The 20,735-nt window shown below is 41.7% G+C and overlaps 3 protein-coding genes across 6 annotated transcripts; 2 read left to right on the forward strand and 1 right to left on the reverse strand.

Annotated features, from left to right (window-relative positions):
- The first annotated feature begins 13 nt into the window (after positions 1-13).
- LOC135345225 (sulfate transporter-like) lies at positions 14-13,561 on the forward strand. Of its 3 annotated transcripts, none has more exons than XM_064542614.1 (22): positions 14-252; positions 3,171-3,329; positions 3,758-3,900; positions 4,895-5,005; positions 5,415-5,623; positions 5,889-6,053; positions 6,284-6,376; positions 6,775-6,897; positions 7,593-7,681; positions 8,529-8,682; positions 9,152-9,343; positions 9,564-9,659; positions 9,816-9,922; positions 10,291-10,360; positions 10,687-10,845; positions 11,202-11,308; positions 11,685-11,795; positions 11,975-12,059; positions 12,194-12,248; positions 12,386-12,498; positions 12,676-12,789; positions 13,328-13,561. In XM_064542614.1, the coding sequence occupies exons 1-22, from the start codon at positions 158-160 to the stop codon at positions 13,448-13,450; spliced, it is 2,673 nt and encodes an 890-aa protein (XP_064398684.1). In that variant the 5' UTR covers positions 14-157; the 3' UTR covers positions 13,451-13,561. The 3 variants fall into 3 exon arrangements, with proteins under 3 accessions (XP_064398684.1, XP_064398686.1, XP_064398685.1); XM_064542616.1 differs by lacking the exon at positions 14-252 and adding an exon at positions 2,564-2,694; XM_064542615.1 differs by lacking the exon at positions 14-252 and adding an exon at positions 2,767-2,973.
- Positions 13,562-13,708: 147 nt separating this feature from the next.
- LOC135345260 (uncharacterized) lies at positions 13,709-17,442 on the forward strand. Of its 2 annotated transcripts, XM_064542672.1 has the most exons (7): positions 13,709-13,779; positions 14,897-15,341; positions 15,591-15,659; positions 15,891-16,454; positions 16,658-16,780; positions 16,928-17,121; positions 17,190-17,442. In XM_064542672.1, exons 2-7 carry the CDS (start codon positions 14,912-14,914, stop codon positions 17,277-17,279), a joined length of 1,470 nt encoding a protein of 489 aa, XP_064398742.1. In that variant the 5' UTR covers positions 13,709-13,779; positions 14,897-14,911; the 3' UTR covers positions 17,280-17,442. The 2 variants fall into 2 exon arrangements, with proteins under 2 accessions (XP_064398742.1, XP_064398743.1); XM_064542673.1 differs by lacking the exon at positions 13,709-13,779 and having other exon boundaries at positions 13,959-15,341; positions 15,594-15,659.
- Positions 17,282-20,678, reverse strand: LOC135345233 (tripartite motif-containing protein 3-like). Its single transcript, XM_064542630.1, has 4 exons — positions 20,191-20,678; positions 18,560-19,888; positions 18,036-18,224; positions 17,282-17,796 (listed from the first exon to the last, which is right to left on the reverse strand). The coding sequence occupies exons 1-4, from the start codon at positions 20,471-20,473 to the stop codon at positions 17,417-17,419; spliced, it is 2,181 nt and encodes a 726-aa protein (XP_064398700.1). The 5' UTR covers positions 20,474-20,678; the 3' UTR covers positions 17,282-17,416.
- Positions 20,679-20,735: the final 57 nt, after the last annotated feature.

Genomic DNA, 20,735 nt, shown 5'->3' on the forward strand with positions numbered 1-20,735 from the left:
TAAACGATGCATTTAAGGGTCAAACAGTCTTGACCTTCCCTAGCCGACCTCGGATCGATTGTGTCAGAGTTGGCCCAACTTGTACTCTAAGCCAGCTAGTTCTCCACTTGCACTATAAATATATAATTGTGTGTGTGGAAACTGAGGACTTCGAAACATGTCGTTAGAGGAGGAGGACAGAGACAGCGGGGATGAGCAGTACCCTCCTGATGTGGACTATGACACTGAGTACCTCATACAACGTGGCAGAGAGTGAGTGTGAGGTTGGACTAGCTAGCTAGCTATATATCGCAGGAGGGCGTAGGAGGAAGAGATTTGTATCCGCCATGCCTTTCTGTCATGTTGTTTTTGGTAACGATCATTACTGAAGCGACTCATAAATAATACAGTGAAAGTCTGAGGTTTTGGGCTTTTGGTGGTGAAGACCTGTACCCATTTAGATCGGTGGTGGTAAATTTCGCTCAATTGAAGCCGATCTATAATTATTGTATTGTTCCTATAATTATAGGTAGACTACTGTGCAAGCACTTGTACTGATTCTCAGCTAGGGCTTGTATTTACGATGTCTAAATCATCCTGTAGCGTGGCTTGTTAAACCTATAAGGATATACTTTTATTATAGTAGCCTATTGTGGGATTATGCTGGCCACTAGAAAGTTGACTAGCGTGTAGCGTGGTGTGTTATAATGGGTTATCAGATTGGAAATCTCACCATGAGAGAGAGGCCATTGTACTGTGGATAGTATTTAACACATCACTGTTGCTATGCTATGCCAACGAATATACTTAAGATTTGAAAATCACGATACAATGTCGTATATAATTATGAAATCAATCACTTTGAGTCACAAATTCATAGCGCTATCCCTAATACCCCCTAATACCAAGTAACGCTATTTGCATGTGTCTGTGTTGAATACTCACCTAGTTGCAGATCCTGTTTCTGGTTATGCCTCGATTGCGCATGCGCAGTGAGGTGTGTGTGTGTGTGTGTGTGCGTGTGCGTGTATGTGTGTGTGTGCGTGTGCGTGCGTGTGCGTGTGTGTGTGTGTGTGTGTGTGTGTGTGCGTGCGTGTAGAGTGCTACTGATAGCTGCTCAATGATAAATGAAGTGCATGTACAAGTGTCATACAAGGGGGGGAGGGGGGATATCCTCCCCCTAGCTCCAATTCCTCACCTAAAATTTGCCATTTATGTACTATAAGTTGTATGACTGAGTGTCCATAGCTGGGGTATTGAACTAACAGTTGACCTTTTTTTAGCAAAATGTTCTGATTACTTTTCTTATTTCCCCCCTACAAAATCCTGTATGACACCCTGATGTAAGAGTTCTATGGGCTTCTAGTAATGTTTTCGTGGATTGCAAATAGTGCCAAATAATGCTTTGTTCTCGAGTTATGGTTAGGTTTGCTTACTTTGGAGAAGCTATTGCAGATTCTTCAGCTCGTGTGTAGGAAAATCTGTTGAGATATTTAGCTCTGCACTAGAATGCTAGCTATTGGAGTAGTTAGCTCTGCACTAGAACGCTAGCTATTGGTAGCTGCAAGAGTGAGAAAAGAGCTACAAAGCCATACTGCTTGCAGCCATTATTAATTACGTTTTGGTATCTTTTTTAGCAACAAGCGTTAAGCATGGTCAACCATTTCCCACATTTCCTGCTTGCATGTAGCTTCATTGCCTACACTGTGGCATCAGCACCCGCGGTGCTTTCATTTAGCTATCTTACTACTTGCTGTTTAAACCATGCTTTTCCTACTATTGGTTGGTTGTACAATTCTTTTAACCAATTTAATGAAAGCACCGCAGGTACTGATGCCTCGGTGGAGATGCCAAAGGTACATAACATAAAGCTACTTCACTGACTTTTTTTATTCAGTCCAATATCCATGCAAACTCAAAGAGTGGGTAATGATCGACCATGAATGTTGTTAAAAACGATCGATGCCATAAGTTCAAGTCTAAAATTAATGGCTGCCGTCTGCAGAGCCTTGCAGCTCTTTTCTCACTCTTGCAGCTACCAATAGCTAGTGTTCTAGTACAGAGCTAACTACTAAGTAGAGTAGCAACATTCGGTAAACAAGTTTGGTTACATGCTCTTCTGAAAAGGCTGCAATGGCATTCCAAGTAAGCAAAACTAGGCATAACTCGAGAACGAAGCATTATTTTGCAAATCCACAAATTAAAATCCAAGTAAACATGACTAGAAGCCTATAGAAACTCTTACTTGCACTTGATTCATCCTTGAGCAGCTGTAGCAGTCTACACACACACACACACACAGACACACACAGACACACAAACACACTACCGTATACCTCGCTTGCGCATGCGCACCGAGGCATAATTATCGTTGTTAGCCTACCTATGTGGTACATCACCATTTGTAACATCCTATGAAGCTGGTTCGATTCCTGCATTGAAGCTTGTCCCTCCTATTTTCTTTTCGTTACTTCCTGACACAATTGACCTAGTGCTTGACTAGTGCTACTATAGGCCACCTTATGGTTGCTACACTACCTACACTGACTTATACAAAAATTATACAAAAATTATGCCTGTACAAAAGGATGCACTGTATAGGAAGTTTACGTTTAGAGATAAATGGAAGACTTGAATAGGAATTGCAAACATTGCAGGCTTACATTTCTGAAGTGGAAGTATTGAAAGAGATCTCTCAGTTGCATTTGTGTAGAGGTACAGCGATTCTATGTTATTGATAATGTAAAAACATATGTTAGTGACAGCTGCTTAGATTGTGCATAGTTACAGTTTAGCAGTTAATATACAGTGTAGCGAGCTAGCTACTCCTTTAGCTCAAGTTCAAATTTACTGTCAGTATAGGTATTTAGTGTAACTCTGTAGCTGTATTAACAAGGTGAACAATCAGCTAGAGTGAGCTAGTTTAGCTGAGGCTATATATTATATATAATTGTCAAGCAAGCTAGTGCAATGAATGGAGTCCACTCCTTTACTGTGAGTAGTAGACAGCCTGTAGAGGCATAGTGCATAGAATATAAGTAGCTCTCTGTTGTACTTACCTCAACATTAATGCACACCTTAGCTACTCTCCTGTAATTGTATAGTTTGTCGATTGGGTTAGAATCACCATGACTATCAGGACGTATGCTATAGTCACACCCACTAACCCCCCCCCACACACACTCACATAGACACAGTGGCTCTAGCAGACGGGCAATTCGCATCAATCGAGAGAGAATGGACGAAGAGACATTTGAAAAGGGCTTTAAACCCTCGAAGAGGAAGGCCACACTATTGAAGAAGTTTATTGAGAAGATAACTCCACCCGAACCAATTAAGACAGCTCTCAAGTAAGTGCTCGGTGTCTGTAATGTGAAGTTGATACTATAGAATGACAACTCCATTTTTGCTCTAAAGCTAACAACATGTAACCTCTGATTACAGGCATTGAATATTGCATTTGTCCTTTGTGCATGTACGTAGAAACATTGTCGTTCATTCAGAGGTGTTGTGCACTGTATTTTGGGGACTATAGCACTGTCTATTGTAAAAATGTACGTGAGTTTGAAGGCCCTTTTTGTATCTGAGGTTACCCTCACACATTATTAGTGTGCAAATACTCATTAACCAATTGAGCGTTTCAGTTTACCATGTGATCAAAACGACAGTACTAATTAGTGTACGTGCACCTATTGCATGCTAGGCCGCATTGACCCCCCCCCCACACACACACACACACACACATACACTATACACACACACACACACACACACGTAGACCCCCCCTGTCTCGGAAAGAGTGGCTGAAATTTTTCCTAGTCCGCCTACCCATCCTGGAGTGGGTGTGGACTTATAGACCCTCCTATTTCGTGGGCGATATCATCTCAGGAATCACAGTCGCTATCATGCATATTCCACAAGGTGTGTTTAGTATGACAAAGCTCGAGACTAGTGAATCCTCAAATTGACGAAATTCGTCACAACCCTTCGAAGTTTCGTGTAGCTAATATTGGTTGCAATATAATTATTGTACGTGCATAGGAAATGCTTTAGTTTGGAGCATCTCTTTCAGTACACTGGCCACCTGTAAGCATTTTCGTTTGCACAGTTTACTAAACACAGATCTTATAGCACTAAGTTATTGGTACTTCTTGTCCATCTTTAATTGACCTGTACACAGTTTATTGCTTACATTAGCATGTGAGCTACAGGTGTATTTACGTTTTGTGACCACGTTGCATGCAAGTAGCTTTCACAATAGTGCTGTAAGCATTAATTTTGTGAATCTCTTCTCTTATGTAGCTAGAGGCCTAGAGCACTGCCAGGGGGCGTGTGTGCTCAGCAGAGCATGTGTAGCTGTCAGTGATCCCGTGAATATCATTTATTAACTGACTGTGTCAGTTCAATAGAGGTTACAAGCTGTGTTTCTGACCGCTGTGTTTCTGACCGCTGTTTTGCTGCGTGTGTTCTCGACATCTGTGTGTACAGATGTGTGTGTATGTATTAATATCGAAGAATTACTATACTATAGTTGTGTTGCACAATAATAATAATTGTTGTGGCATTAGGCACTAGAATTATATAAAGCAATGACACAGTAAAAGTTCTACCTATTGTCTGGGCAATTGTCTCGTATGAATGATAGCATCATCAATCTGCTGAGGTAACAGAATACTCTCTCGTTGGTGTCAACATTACATATTGAGCAGAGATTCACCCAGACATTACTGCTACATTATTGCTAATATTTTACACCTTACAAAAACGACCATAAGCTGACAACTACAGCTATAGTAGCCCACTCATTTGTGAATATGAATACAGTACTGCACATGTGCCACTTCAATTCCTGCACAAAATATGTACATGTATAGGTAAACTACATCTAGGTGTGCTAACCTAGTCTACCCCCCAGGTTTGGCCTATTCCCTGCTCGCCACCCTCCCTGCTGTGTACGGACTATACGCCTCCGTCGTGCCTGTGGTCGTCTACTCGGTGTTGGGTACCTCCAAACACATCTCTGTCGGTACGTGTGTACTAGCTGCTATCCGATAGTACATAATTATACATGTGTACTGTTATACATGTCCTTTGTCTATTGGAGCAGTTTGTACATTTAGAAGACTCTACAGTAGTACATGTATGTTATCTTAAATGTACATTGTACGTTTTACTTTTATATGCAACTTTGTAATACAGTGCACAATTGCATAGCATTACCTACCACATCCCTCCACCCACAAACTGTATTGCATCCTTTATTCCTACGCTGTAAAATGAAAACGTTACTTACACCAACATCCACCAACCCATGCACACACACACACACCCGCACACATACACACCCACACCCAACCACACACGCACGCACGCACGCACACACACACACACACACACACACACACACACACACCCACACACCTACCCACACACAGGCACTTTTGCTGTGGTCGAGCTGATGATAGGCAATGCTATTCAACGTACCCTCAATTCCCTTGGTTATTCTCAGTGCACTGGAGGCTCAGGGAACCTCACTGACACCCAGGTCCTGGATATGGTTGTGGACAATGTCACCAATGCCACTTGTGGAAGTATTAAGATTGACATTGCCCTCACACTGGCCCTCATGACTGGTCTTATCATGGTGAGAGTGCATTCTCAGACTACTGAATAAGCATGTACGTAGATGATTCAGAGCAGCTCACTTGCAATGAACTAGGAGGTTTTGGGTGAGTAGCATTTTTGCCTGTATATACATTGAGTTAAGATATTATCCCCAGTCGCCTGTACACACGTTGTGCTTGTATAATGTACAATCTCAACAGTATTGGATTAGCTGCGGAAGCACTCTAATCAGACTCACAAGTAAAATATTTGGTCAAACTTACCCCCCCCCTCCCCCCCTCCAGCTTGTTCTAGGCATCATGCAGTGTGGTTTCATCACGATTTTTCTATCCACCGCTCTTGTGTCTGGCTACACCACTGGGGCCGCCATTCACGTCTTCTCCAGTCAACTCAAACACATCACAGGGATTAATATTCCTAGGACACCGGGTGTGCTCTCAGTGCCTAAGGTATAGGTACCGCACATGTATACGTATATACATGTGCGCTGGGTTAACGCTTGTAATAAATACCCTCCAACGCCTCTCCTTGCATGGAAATAGACAATACTAAAGTAGTGTCACTGGTTGATCGTGTTGAAGATTGTGAATAATATTCTACTTTTGACAAGCCTCTTCTAACTTGCTTTCACAGCCAGTGGATTTGTGACACTTACATTTAGATATAACTCCCCTTACAGACTTGGGTGTACTTCTTTGAGAACATGAATACCATCAATCCTGCCGCTGCCATTATCTCCATCATCAGCATCATCATCCTCATCATCTTCAAGGTGGGCTATCAAATGAACTAACAATGTGCAGTATATTCACTTGCGTAGACTGTCTATTGTGGTCACCTGATACCCTCTATTATACAGCCAGGTTACAGGCCTTAAATATCCATAGCAACCAGGCCATCTCTTTATTACACTCTCTGCTGGTCTGCCCAAGGGTGACCGCTATAACACTGTGCATGTCTTCCTGTACATACATTTATTGATTATGTTTTGGTTCAGGAATTGAAGTGGCTACTGTATTCATAATTCACAAATGAGTGGGCCTACTATAGCTGTAGTTGTCAGCTTATGGTCGTTTTTGTAAGGTGTAAAATATTAGCAATAATGTAGTAGCCTTGTTTCACAGTGTTGCTACGGTGGTTGTTGGTTAAAGATGAAATGATTGATTGCAGATCTCCAACAAGTTGCTCCAGGCTAAAGTCGTGATACCCTGTGCCAAGTACAAAGGTCGCAAAAAGGGGTGTGTTAAAGAGAAGATCAAGTGGCCCATCCCAATACCCTCTCAGCTCATAGTGGTGAGTTACCCTCTGGGTCTCTGCCTCAGAGAGTACATCCTTCATAGCCCCTACTGCATGCTTACATATAATTATGACTTTACGTACCATCTCTTAAGCTGCAATGTTTTTGTCTATATCTTTAAAAGTATGTTGCAATATTGCAGAGACCATGCTCAGTAAGCCGAAACATAATATTATTATGTCATACATTATATCAGGAACCCATAAAGAGAAGGAGCGTCTAACTTCAATGTATATACTCAAGGTTCACGTTTTGTAATTGCCAGTGAAACCGCAATTCCTTTTATGGAACCGACTAAGTGCTTGCAAACTGCAGCGCTGTAGTGCGTAATACAGTACACGTGTAGGGATTCAACCACTTAGTAACTCTACATAATTATATGGAAGTGCAATCATATATATAGCCACTTATGAAACATGACCCCCGTACAGTAGTCAGCCGCTCCTTCTCTTTATGGGCTCCTGATTGTATGTGGGGTGTTATGTGCATTGCACAAGCGGTGGAGTTCATGTAATTTTCTCCCTATTAATAACGTGATCTATGGTTGGCCATTAAATTTAAAATTTTGGCTAGAGCTAATAAATAGCCCTGCATATTAAAACGGGTGACTTCACCAAGTCAGCTTGATCTTGAACAATTGATATTTGTGCTTACGTTCATGTACTGTCATTCTACTGCCGTTTCTCCACAGGTGGTAGTGTCTACGTTTATATCAGCTCAGGCCATCTTCAGAGATCCCGACGGCTTCGATGTCGATGTGGTTGGTGCTATAGAGCCAGGGTGAGTTGAGGAATTTTGTGTAGATTGATTATAAGTTATTACTCATGCAAGACCGAGGGCAAGAGTTGTATTAGCAGTACAGCACGAGGGACAACATACTTACTGCTGATATTGATACATGCATTACTCAGGCATGTACTGTACATTCATTAGTACATCCTTTGATGTCTCAACACATTGTGTCTGCTAATAGATTAGTACAGTCCTTCAACACATTGTGTCTGCTAATACCGTATAGCGCGAAATTTTCGAGGCACTTATATTTCGTGGAATGGCCTCTAAAAACCATTTCGTTGCACAATGTTCGCGGAATGACTGCTTACCGGAAGCCACGCCTTTAAATATTTGCACGATAGCAGGTAATTCTAATTAAAGAACAATTTTCGTGGACTTAATTTTCGTATAGAATTCTAACCCACGAAATCCGCGAAAATTAAGCCCCTCGAACATTTCGCGCTATACGGTAATATACATGTAGTGTACATGCACATTCTTATGCACACCGCATGCATGTGCACTGTACATGTACATTATAGCTACTTACTTGTACACTCAACTCTTTGATTGGCCATAACTTGAGTAGTCCAATTTCAATGGTCTTGGAAAAAACTATTTCAACTGGTATCTTCAGTACACAATATTAATGTTATAGCCCACTCTTCACATCAGACCCTAGAACTATGCATGCATGTATACCAACTGAAAGGGCTCATAAACTGTCTGGGAAAAAATTACTTTGTTTAAACTACTATGGCCATTCGTAATAATAATAGTACGTGTAAGTAGGATGTATCCCATCCTCCCACACATCACACACACACACACACACACACACACACACACACAGAGTGCCTGGTTTTACCCCACCCACCCACTTCCTAGAGTATAGCATCTTCCTCATCCAGGACGCATTCGTCATCTCCATAGTAACGTACTCCGTAACAGTATCGCTGGTGCAAACGTTTGCGAGGGAGCATCAGTATACCTTTGATAACAATCAGGTACGTATACATGCGTACATTACAGTAAAACCGCTCTTAACAGCATAAATACGTGGGATGTGTATATGTAACTGTATGCATGGAAACTAAAGATTATAATGAACCAACTAAAATTATGCACCAGGTCCCAAATTAAAGTTTTGGCGTACTTTACAAAACATGCTCTGTATAATTTTGACCCATCACATAAAATTAATGTCCAGATTATAATTATGTGGGCCCAAAAATCTGTTGACATAACAAATCTGGAGCGAATCAACATAGAGCTACATGTACACTGTGCATGTGTCAAGTTCGAAGATGCATGCACTGTACATGTATAAATGGTCCCATCTACATGTAGTCAGACACACACTGAGTCTATGCATGTACGTATGCTGAACAGAGACCATGCATGGTCATGTATGACATTGTGTACAGGTGTATGTGTCGGTCATCACAGATCATCAGTTTGTATTCCTCACTGCAGGAATTTCTGGCGTATGGGATCATGAACATCATTGGTTCGTTCTTCAGTTCGTTCACGGCAGCTGGAAGTTTGTCCCGTTCGTCTGTGCAGTCCAATGCAGGTGGCAAGACTCAACTGGTGGGCCTGATATCAGCAGTCATCATAGTGATTGTGCTGGTAGCACTGGGTCCACTCTTCTTTGACCTGCCGAAGGTGAGTCCTCTCACATACAGTACATGTGTAGAATGTGTCATCACTGGACGCGTTATTCCTAGCACTGTGTTGAGTTTCTGTGCAGAATTATTGTTACAGAAATCATTAAACAGGACATGTTCTAATAAGACCCGAAAGTGTCCGTTTTTTAGTGGTTTTACAGTTTGTGTTTATATCCTTCTCTTACTAACTTATTCACCCGCAAACAACCCGGCTGTAGTGTGTGCTAGCTTCTATCATCTGGGTGGCTCTGTACGGAATGTTCAAACAGTTTGGGGACATCTGGACACTCCTCAAGGTCTCAGTCTGGGACATGGTACGTGCACTGTCGGGAAAATGACACTATGCATGTAGTATATAATGTAGTTCGCTAGTTTGTGTGATCTCTTCAACTTCCAAGCCTTATTGACAAAGCTGTTTACTTTCTCTAATGCTTTTTGTAATTATGTCAGCATTGTTGTGCTATGTACAGAGTACGTGGCTGGTGGTGTTTGTGGCTACAGTGCTGCTGGGAGTGGACCTGGGTCTTGGAGTGGGCGTCGGCTACTCCCTCTTCTGTCTCGTGCTCAGAACTATTCTGTGAGTAGCCAGCACTGCAGATCTTGTCAGATATTCACTATATCCTCTTAGTGGTACAACAGTGCAACCTGTACAGTAACTATACCAACACTGTTATATACCACTAAGAGGTTGTTCCTTTTGGATTATTTGTATGGAAGGCGTTTATTGAGGTGTCCCGCTAACCTTTATGTTCGTCTATTGGGACTTGTTGGGTGTCCTTATTATCTACTGTAGTATGAATCAGAAGGGCCGTGACATTCGAAGTGCCCAGAACTGAAGGATTACTGTTTCCCTCACTTAAATGTACTCATAATAATGAAGAGAATTGGTGATGTCTATTATGTACGTATTTCATTGAAGCCCCTCCCCCCACCACACCCACACAGGCCAGTCTACTCTGTCCTGGGTCAAGTAGAAGGAACTGAGATATATAGGAACAAGGACAATTTTGACAAGGTACATTTACATATAGTACTGTACGTAATATAGTACATTGCCAGCTAGTGCACCCTGGCTAGGTTAGTTCAAGCACATGCACAAGTCATGTATAGGTGTATGGTTTGGTCAGTTCACAGCAGGGTGTCCTTTGTTGAGGAGTTGTCTTGTGATTTGTATGATTTGGGGGTGTCGACCTTTGTACCGTTATAGTGGCCTGCCCTCAAGGGGACCATTAGGAAGGGCCCCACTGTACAGCATCGTGCATTATGCAAACTTGGTACAGCTATTATTTACATTGTAATACGTACCAGCTATTCATGTAACTCCTCCCCCTGGCTATGCAGATATCACCAGTGCCTGGGGTGTTGATCTACCGGTTCTTGGGACCAGTGTGTTTCGTCAACAGTCGAGTGTTCAGAGCACGGCTGGAGATGATGGCCGGACTGTACGGACAAATGGCTGCCACTCCGAAAGACGGCTGCCTTCAGCAACTCTATCAGTCCGTGAGTAGGGATGAGTAGATGTACTTGACCTTGTTTCACTAGTGTGGTACATGTACATAACCTGATTACTTGGTGTGTTGATTCAGTGTGTATACATGTATGTACATACATCGAAGGAAATACAATGACCTCAATATACGCATGAGGTTTATGTCTGCGTATACAAAATGTCACTCTACATGAACTTATAACTGCAACTATTTTAATTATCACTGCACAAAGGAATAATATACAATGTCCTGAGGTACACACGCACGCACGCACGCACACACACACACACACACACACACACACACACACACACACACACACACACACACACACACACACGACACGACACGCACACACACGCACAGGTGCGTGGCCGTAGTGGTGACTATCCTGTTCACCCAGTGACCAGTGCGGAGGAGGCCAAGAATACAAAGACTATCCCACTGGACACACCTTCCTCCACCATTGGAAGGTCAGGACTTTAGTTACCATATAGCTGGTTATTTTCTGAAGGTAGAAATGTTTGTATATTTCGTATCATACAAAATTATTCTACTGCCATTGTAGATTTAACGTCACTATCCTGAGCTGTACGAATATTTAAAATCAATTGGTTTCATACGAAAATTTGTACCAATGAAAATTACCCGGTATACGGTATGACATGGGCTGCCCTCATTTTGGGACCCCGGCCCTAAAACTCTAGCATATTTTGCTAATTTTACCCCTAAAATAGTATCGGTGTATCGGACACAGTGAGTGCTGTGCACCAGTCTATAGGTTACGTAGTTTGCTTTTTATTTTCCAGAATGCTAAATACAAATTTAACCCCCCCTCCCCTCCCCCAGGAGTCAGTCGTTTCAACAAGCTGTGGAAGTAGACATAGTGAGCATGGACAATGTGGTGTCTGACACACAGGCCTCATCATCCAACAGGTCCACCACCAAGACCATGGAAAAGTGAGCATTCTCTAAGAGGACTTATTCATGCTTTTTACTTTGGTGATCCTTACCATTTCACACATATAGTGATTGCAGCTTACACTCCTACATTGTACAGGTCTTCATTGCACATAATAATAATTATATGCATGTACCAGTAACTGCATGACATCAGTTTTCACCCTGTGCATCCTCAGAACAGAAGTGCGTATCCACACTGTCATCATTGACTGTGCTCCTATCAGCTTCTTGGACGCAGTGGGAGTCAAGACACTAGAGACTGTAAGTGTTGCAACTGATAGCTTATTGAGTATACATCTGTCAGTGGCTTCTACAAGTAGACATTATGCTATCAATATTAGAATCCTTGTCAATGAGATCTCATCGTGTTTAGCACAGTGTTTCTCTATGTACAGGCTGTATTGGACTTTTACAAGCAGAATGTGCAAGTGATTTTTGCTTCTATGATCAGTAAGTTATGCATCCTCCTTGTCTTTAAGTCCCTCATACTGTATTGTATGGTCAGGCTCGCCATTAACAGCTCTTTATCCATCACAGTCCACTTATAATTATGTAAACGTAATAACCGCCTTTCTATTATCCCTCAGAGGAAAATCGCGACCGACTGAGATGGTCGGGGTTCTACAAGAAGTGTGGTAAGAAGTGGCTCTTCCCCACTGTGCAGGATGCAGTAGACCATGCCAAGAGTGGAGTTCCTCTGGTGAGCCCTTGCCTCTAATAAACATCACGATAGTGCAAAAATAATTACCAATGTGTCCTTTTTTCGAATGTTTGACAGAAAAACTGTGCATTACATTATTAGTGGAATGATGTTGATGTTGTTACTGTACACATGGATTGAATATTTCTTTACGTTGATGTCGGACCCTTTGTGTAGGTACCTCGTGCTCTCAAGAAGAAGGATGACAGGAGACTACCTGCCATCGTGGCCCCCGGGTTACCCGGGGAGTCCCCGCTACATTTATCCTCACCACTACCAACCACTCTACAGGTATGCAGAGCTACAAAACTCAATGTTGGGTCAATATGTACTGTAGTTATGCCTCAGTGCGCATGCGCAAGCGAGGTATACGGTAGTGTGTATGTGGGGGGGGGGGGGAGGTTGGGATATCCCCCTTGGCTAAATTTCTCCCCTCTTATATTGCTCAACTAATTTATGTGGGAGTATAATTGTGCATTGTATTATCTGAGACGGTGGGTACACTGGGTAGATATTTGATCAGTCACGTCAGTCAATGTCACTAGTCATCTACTTTTTACGTGAGACAAACCTAATGTCCATGTCAAGTAAAAAGTTATTCAAAATCTAAGAGCATGTTTTGCTGACTCAATCACGTGGACCCTCGAAACCAATTTTGATACCCATTCATCTACTCCATTTCAAATTCAAAATGAGCAAAGGCAACCCCAAAACTCACTAGAATTCACCTCAGAGCACAAAAATTATAAGAGAGGTTCATTTGTGTTATTACATGTACTATGGCAGAATTACGACTGTTGTGTGATAATTAATTCACTCGTTTTCCTAGATTGACGAACAGACAGAGGGTGTTGATCTGAGCACAGTGTCAGCTGCTGATACAGTCGGTGATGAGTTGGGCGCATTGAGAGGAAACTCAGATACTGAGAGCGTCAAAGACAAAGATGCTTAGAGAATTGATGTACATTAGATATTTTATTATGCTTCAATCGTCAGTTTTGGATCTCCGAGTATGATTGGCACTATGGTTTATTTATGAGAAACTGGTTTATTTATGAGAAACTATCTGTGAAATGCATGATAATTATTGGCCTCGACTCCAGCCCCTTCAATAGCTTTTACCTGCGGCCTGGAATCTAGGCTAGATAATTATAATTAGCATGTCTACATTTTTTTGTAGCCTCTATTAGAGGACGCAACACCCACCTTTTGCGAGAAGAGGGGGTGGGGCTCGCTTGCAAACAACATACACTTAAGACTCTATAACATGTAGATCTATATATATCTAGCCAAGCCATGTCTAGCTAGCTATAGGCAAATTGCATTATTTTGTACCCTCTATTAGAGGACGCAACACCCACCTTTTGCGAGAAGAGGGGGTGGGGCTCGTTTGCAAACACGATACACTATATCTCTTTCCTTGGCAATCTGTTGTAGAAATTACAACAATGGGTAAGGAATTGTTATGATGAATTAGATGAAGTTGTATGTGAGCTCCTCCCTGACAAACAAACTGTAGTCTAGGTAACCGCCTTATCAGTCAAGTAGGCTAAAAATCTGTGTCCTTTGATGTAAGCTTTGATGTCTCTTTGTGCATATGTAGTTATAAAAAAAAAAAAAAAAAAAAAAGAAACCTTTGACTAGCTAGGAAGAGTAGCAGCAGTAGGCAGCAGTAGTAGTAGCAGTGCAAGCAGGACTAGACTAGATTAAAAAGTTGGTGGAAAGAATAACTGACCGTTTGGACGTCACCTGGCTGCCAGACTTTCATCTGGACTCTTCCCCCTGAGTAGCTGGCCTTTCTCTAAGCCACAAAACTGAGCAAGAAGCTGAAGAAGCAGCTAGACAGAGACATGTACCTAGCCTTGAGAATTGGGAGGCGTGGCTCAACTAGTTAGCCCAGCCCAGAGGAATTGTTACCGTGGGTACTGAACAACCGTAGAAGTAGGGCTACCCCTGGCTTTACTGAATTAACTAGCTGTGTCTGCTGTCTAGTTGGACCAGATTTAGCTAGATAATGGGGTAGAGAATAGTTGAGCGGTGCTGTGTGTAGCTTGAACTGTACTGGCTGGCAAGAATCTAGTAAGCACCCTATGCACTGATAACTCGTCAGAATGGAGGGTATGTTCTAGGGATCTGGACAGCTGTACATCCAAAGGAGCCAGGGAGTGCCAATCATCTTCTCCCAGTCTCTGACACGCTAAACAAAAGGAGCTAGAACTGGGAGTCCCAGCTAGAATTGCTAGCCGGATCTAGACTAATAGAATGACTTGGAGGCGTGGTGAGGCCGGATCCACACTAATTGATCGACCTAAAGACGCTCCTGTTCCAGATTTCACGAATGGCAAGGAAAGGGATATAGATACAATTAAGACTCTATATAACACGTAGATCTATATACATATCTAGCCAAGCCATGTCTAGCTATAGGCCACCTAGCTCCAGGAAACGGAGAGAACAGTCCCAGTTTGCTCGCAAGGTGGCTGCAATCAAGAATGAGTTCAAGATTCTCCTGGGCACCCTAGACCCTGTGTCAGCCTTCAATTACCTCCACTATGAAGGAATTGTAACTAAGTCAGACAAGAAAAACTTTGAACAGCATCTGTCCACCAGTGAGACAAACACTGGCCTTGGTAAAAGAACAGTTTCAGTGTCTAGTGTTGACGAGGGTAAAAAACCAGTTAAAATAGACGACAAAAGGCAACAAGCTGCTCGTGAGAAGTTGGCTGAGATTGTGGACCAGAAAGATGATTATAAAGAAATGAGGGCCATCGTAATTGGACTCAATGCTTTCAAGAAGCTGCATCAGTCTGCCGTTGACCGACGTCAGACTGTTCAATCACAAGGTATATAACACTTAAATGTGGCGAGAGCAACGTACTCACCACTATATGAGCTGAGAGGGTAACTCACCATATAGCTTGGTTCAGTTGTCAGATTGAATTTAATCTCTACAGTTATTAACGGTGTGGATGAGTATAGAAGCATCGATCATTACTAGATATCAATCAGATGATAAGCTTCATCCATCATTATAGTTTTTACAGTTATACTGTACTGTAAACGAGTATAGTAAATAAAATCCTTTTATACAGCAGCTGCTACTTTGTTTGAGCAGAGCATTTTTAATCAAGATTTAAGCGAAACCACTACGAAGAAACCAGGTAAGTAAGCTGTATCAGAATCATATCAAACATTCAGAATACAAATTCAGTGCATGCATGCCATGGTTCTCAAACCAGCAGAAGGTGCTATATGGACTATTATACTGTTGCCATGCAACACATCTATGCCATATTGCCTTATAAGAGCTAGTATTTAGTGTTGTGCAATACATATGATATGCTACCGATTTGGCATCAAGCTCGTGTAAATACAAATTGTTCTTTTTGCAGTGATTCTTCCTGAAGAGAAACTATTAGCAGCCTTTGAGCAAGGAACTCATAGTCCTGAAGAGCTTATCGAGCTTCTTGAGGAGAGCATGAACCATTGCGTCATTTCGGAAGTGGTAAACTTTGAAGGAAAAACTCTACTTCATCTTGCTTGCTGTATCCAGCCGGTTGAAATTGTAAAGACTCTTGTTACTAAGTACAGTTGTGACCCAAATGTACAAGACAATGAAGGAAACACTGCTCTGCATGAAGCAAGTCGTTGTCGAAAGCCTATCGTCACAAAGTTTATTGTCAATCTTCCATATTGTAACCCAAACATTTCCAACAGTGCCAAAGAGACCCCTCTACACCTGGCTCTTCGTGTACACCACTGGAGACTAAGTAAAGTCCTACTAAAGTCTGGAAAAATTGACAAGACGATTGAGAACTCAAAAGGCGAGACAGCATTTCAATTGATGGAGAGACATCCCCAGAGTCATGAGGTAGCCAGGATGAAGAAGCTGCTTGAAAGGGGTCATAGTGTGATGTCCAACACATCCGGAGACAGCGAACTGATATCACCCCCTAGTGAGTACATTACATAATAATTGCGTTTGATACCACTATACTCATTATGATCACTATAGCTCACATGTACATGCACACACGCACGCACACACACTACACACTTCTCCCTATAGCTTGCTTATGTTCCTCTGAATCATTTGGCACAGATATAATGTATATAGCCTGGACACTTACCCACCAGTGCGTTCTACTTTTGTATACAGTGACTCCAACTGACAGTACAAGTCACAGAGAATTACTACTCCATGGACAGGGGTCAACTGCTACACGCTCCCAGCAAATACAAGTAGCAGCAACTACCCCAGTTCGACCCAAAACTAGATTAAGTAAGTAATCATGAAGTAAAAGTAAGTTTGGGGCCACAAAACAACATTAGTGAGTCATTTTGTAACCAGTTTAACACACCATCACAATAATTACTCTATATCTATAAATTATTCTTATCATTAAATATGTTCTATATACATGTACAGAGGGTATACTTCGACCCTACAACCCTGAATCTATACGCACGTCACAACTAGAGACAGTACTTGAGGGGCTGGATGATAGTAGTGCCGAACAGAGTGAAGTATCACTGGACATGGACAGTTGCAACCTGCTAGCAGGCACCAATACAGTCACTTTGACAGAAAAACTGTCTAACGCTTGTTGCTACAGCCCTGAGGTAAATATAGCATAAGTATGATATTTTTTGCATAAGGTAGTTTAAATTAAAATGTTCTTTCTTCGCAGATATTTGTAAGAATCGGATATTTCCTCGTTGCCATGGTACTGTGTCTAATCGTGCTGTTACTCCTTTTTGTGCTACTTTTCTTAACTTAATGTTTATGGACTAGCAGCAACAAAATTAATAACTTATTGTTAATGGTTGAAATCTGTGTACACTAGTAGCTATAATATACGTACACAATTGACGCACATTTTATTTCTTGATTGGTTTTGTAATTTGTATATAAACCTCAAAAACCGTTTAGAAGTTCCTTGATGTCAAATATCTGAAGTCTATGGTTTTGTTCATCGGCTACCACCAATCGTCCCTGAGAGTCCACACAAAGGTGACGAGGATATAGAAACATCCCTGGCTCAGATCCCTTTGTACCAAAGCAACGCACAAACTTGCCACTCAAAGTGAACACTGAGATTCGATGATTCCCGCTATCAGCCACAAAAATATTACTGTCCAAATCAGCAGCAACACTGTACGGCTGTAGAAGCTCCCCCGGGTTGGTGCCCTTCGTGCCTAAACGGGTTACATAGCGACCACTGCTACTGTACACCCACACACAGTGATTTCCCAGATCTGAGATGATCAGATTCCCTCTATGGTCATGAGTGATGTCTGCATGGGATAAAATTATGGTATTATGGCAATCATCTCACTGCACATTCCGTGTGTAGTTAAGTTGTGTATGCATGCAAGGCCACGTAATTAGACACCAATGCGTGTCTGTAAGTCATGCATGGGTGGCCTTGCCAAGCATAATTATTGTAGATAGTGTTTGTTTATAGTGGTTACATACAAACAAACTTTAGCATCGGAATCTACAGTAGCTATACAATTATACTGAGCCAAATTACCTGAGGGGCTATCAGGCTGATGTATTTCCATGATGTCCAACTTCCCTTGGTACTTGCCAGACACCGATTCGAACACATGAATGCAACTCTTCTGAGAATCTGACACGAGCACATTGCCATTGGGAAGGACTGTAAGACCAGTGGGATCGCCCAGTTGACCACGCCCTTTCAGTTTCGTCAAGTATTTACCTGTGAAATGAACATATTGATTATATAAAGATAGTGTGATGCACATCAACAGTGACAATGCAGTAATTATACGTAGCCAAGCCGAATACAACTTTTGATGTATTGATGCTAAACTGCCTTGCAATAATTATACCTAGCCTGTTTGTTTAAGACTAGCACAAACACACACACATTCATTTGGGAGATCAAGCTTAGAAGTGGGAGAACATTCCAAGCTCCACAAACACGTCCTATATCTACACAGCCATAATGGAGTTTTTGTAGCACCATTCCGGACATTCAAAAACTCGTACCACACATGCAACTATAATTATAGTAGATATTAATAATTATACCTGAGGAGGAATACTTTTGAATCTTGTTTGAAGTGCCCCTGATAATGAGATACATAGTACCTTCTTCACTAGTAGCAACAGCTGTGGGCTCCACCATATTTCCTTCCCCCTTTGATTCTATTACAACTGAATCAAGACATTTTCCGGTGGGAGTCAAAATTCGAAGTATACCATTTCTAGAGTCCGTGACAATCAAACAGTCTGGTTTCCCCACACATACACCATTGGGAAATACACTTGCCAGTCGAGGAGACGAACCAAGCAGCTGTCTTGAAGTGATCTCCAAATACGGCGGAGCAAGACAGTCCGAATCAGATATGTCTTCGTTTTCGTAGAACCCAGAAAACCGGTTACGAGAGTAATTGAACGAAGGTAGAGAGAATCTTCCGTGGGAATACTCAGGTGATTTTGAGCTTGCAGAGGAGAGACTGTCACATGATGTTTCAGATGGGATCATTGATCGAGTTCGTGGTCGGAATGCAGATGATAGGGGTGGTGGTACAGGATTGTAGAATTCGTCATCTTGGGCTAATGGATTGAGAGGCCTTTCGTAGGGATTTTCACCAACGGTTTTGCACTGAGCTTCGAAGTAAGAATCGGCGTTGAAAGGAGATTTGAAAATTTGATTCCCTTTGATCTTAATGTTTGCGACCACTAATTCAAGCTGGCTCTTGCGATGCTCAACACGAGCTTTGATGCTTTCCTCTTCTACTAAGACTTTGACATCACTTTTCCGATTTTCTTCGATGTCTTGTACGTGATCCACACATTTCTGGAGCTCTTTAGTAGCTACTTGTATGCTCTGTTGATGCTTGATAATCTCTTTCTCTTTTTTGCTCACATCACTCGAAATTTCTTCCAATAATGATGCTTCTCTCTCTTGGAGCAACTTGTGGATGTTTTGGAAGTAGCTTGTGACTGTATTCACTACTAGCTCAGCATCATTCTTAAGTTCAATAAGGTCGCTGCCGAGAGAATCATTAAATGCTTTTGAAACAGAGAGGGTGGCTTCAACAGATACCAGAGAAGTTTTCATGGCTGAAATTCGTTCCGGTAGAGCTTCAGTGGCGTACTTAACCTCTTGGTGCATTCGATGCTTATCCAGCATACATTTTCCACAAACTAGCATTGCACATTCTTTGCAGTAATACTCCAATTGTTTGTCCTCATGGATTGTACAATTAAGACTGATATCCTCTTGCTCAACTGGCTTAGGAGTGCTGTCAGCTTTGGCTTGTTTGATGGAAACAGATCGAGAGAGGATGTCTTGCTTCTGTTTGCTTGAAAGGATCTCAACAAATCGTTTAAGTTTGAAGTTGATTGGAAGACCTATATGGAAATGTAATATGGAAAGTGAAGATGAGGTTGGATTATTAGATCAGTGTGACCACAAAGTCTTCTAGCAATCACAACTGCTCCGATAGACATACATACTGCAATGTGTTGCTTTCATATTCCTTATACTGTAAACAAACTATAACAGTATTTCAATAGTGTTTGATACACATTGAAGTACAAGTTAAGCAGGTGAAGTTAAGCAACTTTGAATAGAGGAATAATAAATTGAATGTTTAGCTATCTACAACAAAACAATCGCACACAATTGACTAATTATAAAGTATTTATGTTACCTTTTATCCCATCTTCTGGCAGAGGTGTATTGGCACGGCATTCTGGGCAGATTATGGAGGTTTTATCATTGGATGACTTGAGTAAACATTCGATGCAATTCTCGCAATAAGAGTGGAGACATTGGAGAGATTTCGGTGTATTGAATACACCAATGCACATGGGACATATTATTTCTTCTTTAGCGAGATCGACATTGCTTGGCCTACGGCTGTGAAGTGGTTTTTGTCTGCTAATCGGCTGTGAGCCATCACTGGAGCTGGAGTCATTTTCAGAGTCAGCCATAGTGAGTCCTTGTTCAGGTAAAATCCAAAAATAAAGAAATAGATCTATATGACTAGATCTAGATACTTGACTACTATTTTCAGCTTTGATTATATCTACTAGTACTAATAACTAATAATCTAAACTCTATTCAGCATTATTGTAAACAGACTAGCTTAAAATTTGTTTCCCAAAACTTTAGGAACGCATCAGTGTATCAAGGCTGTAAGTTGATACTGCACTACTTGTACTGCTACCATTCCATGCATGCAAGTAGAATCCA

Source organism: Halichondria panicea, chromosome 12 (genome assembly GCF_963675165.1).
Source record: "Halichondria panicea chromosome 12, odHalPani1.1, whole genome shotgun sequence".
Lineage (NCBI taxonomy): Eukaryota > Metazoa > Porifera > Demospongiae > Suberitida > Halichondriidae > Halichondria > Halichondria panicea.

Coding starts and splice junctions, on each gene's coding strand:
- LOC135345225 (XM_064542614.1), top strand. CDS start 158: ATGTCGTTAGAGGAGGAGGACAGAGACAGCGGGGATGAGCAGTACCCT. Junction 5,624..5,888: donor TCATGACTGGTCTTATCATG/GTGAGAGTGCAT, acceptor CCCCCCCTCCAG/CTTGTTCTAGGCATCATGCA. Junction 9,923..10,290: donor CTCGTGCTCAGAACTATTCT/GTGAGTAGCCAG, acceptor ACACCCACACAG/GCCAGTCTACTCTGTCCTGG.
- LOC135345260 (XM_064542672.1), top strand. CDS start 14,912: ATGTCTAGCTATAGGCCACCTAGCTCCAGGAAACGGAGAGAACAGTCC. Junction 15,342..15,590: donor TCAGACTGTTCAATCACAAG/GTATATAACACT, acceptor CCTTTTATACAG/CAGCTGCTACTTTGTTTGAG. Junction 16,781..16,927: donor TCGACCCAAAACTAGATTAA/GTAAGTAATCAT, acceptor ATACATGTACAG/AGGGTATACTTCGACCCTAC.
- LOC135345233 (XM_064542630.1), bottom strand. CDS start 20,473: ATGGCTGACTCTGAAAATGACTCCAGCTCCAGTGATGGCTCACAGCCG. Junction 18,225..18,559: donor TCAAAAGTATTCCTCCTCAG/GTATAATTATTA, acceptor TTCATTTCACAG/GTAAATACTTGACGAAACTG. Junction 17,797..18,035: donor TCAGCCTGATAGCCCCTCAG/GTAATTTGGCTC, acceptor TATCCCATGCAG/ACATCACTCATGACCATAGA.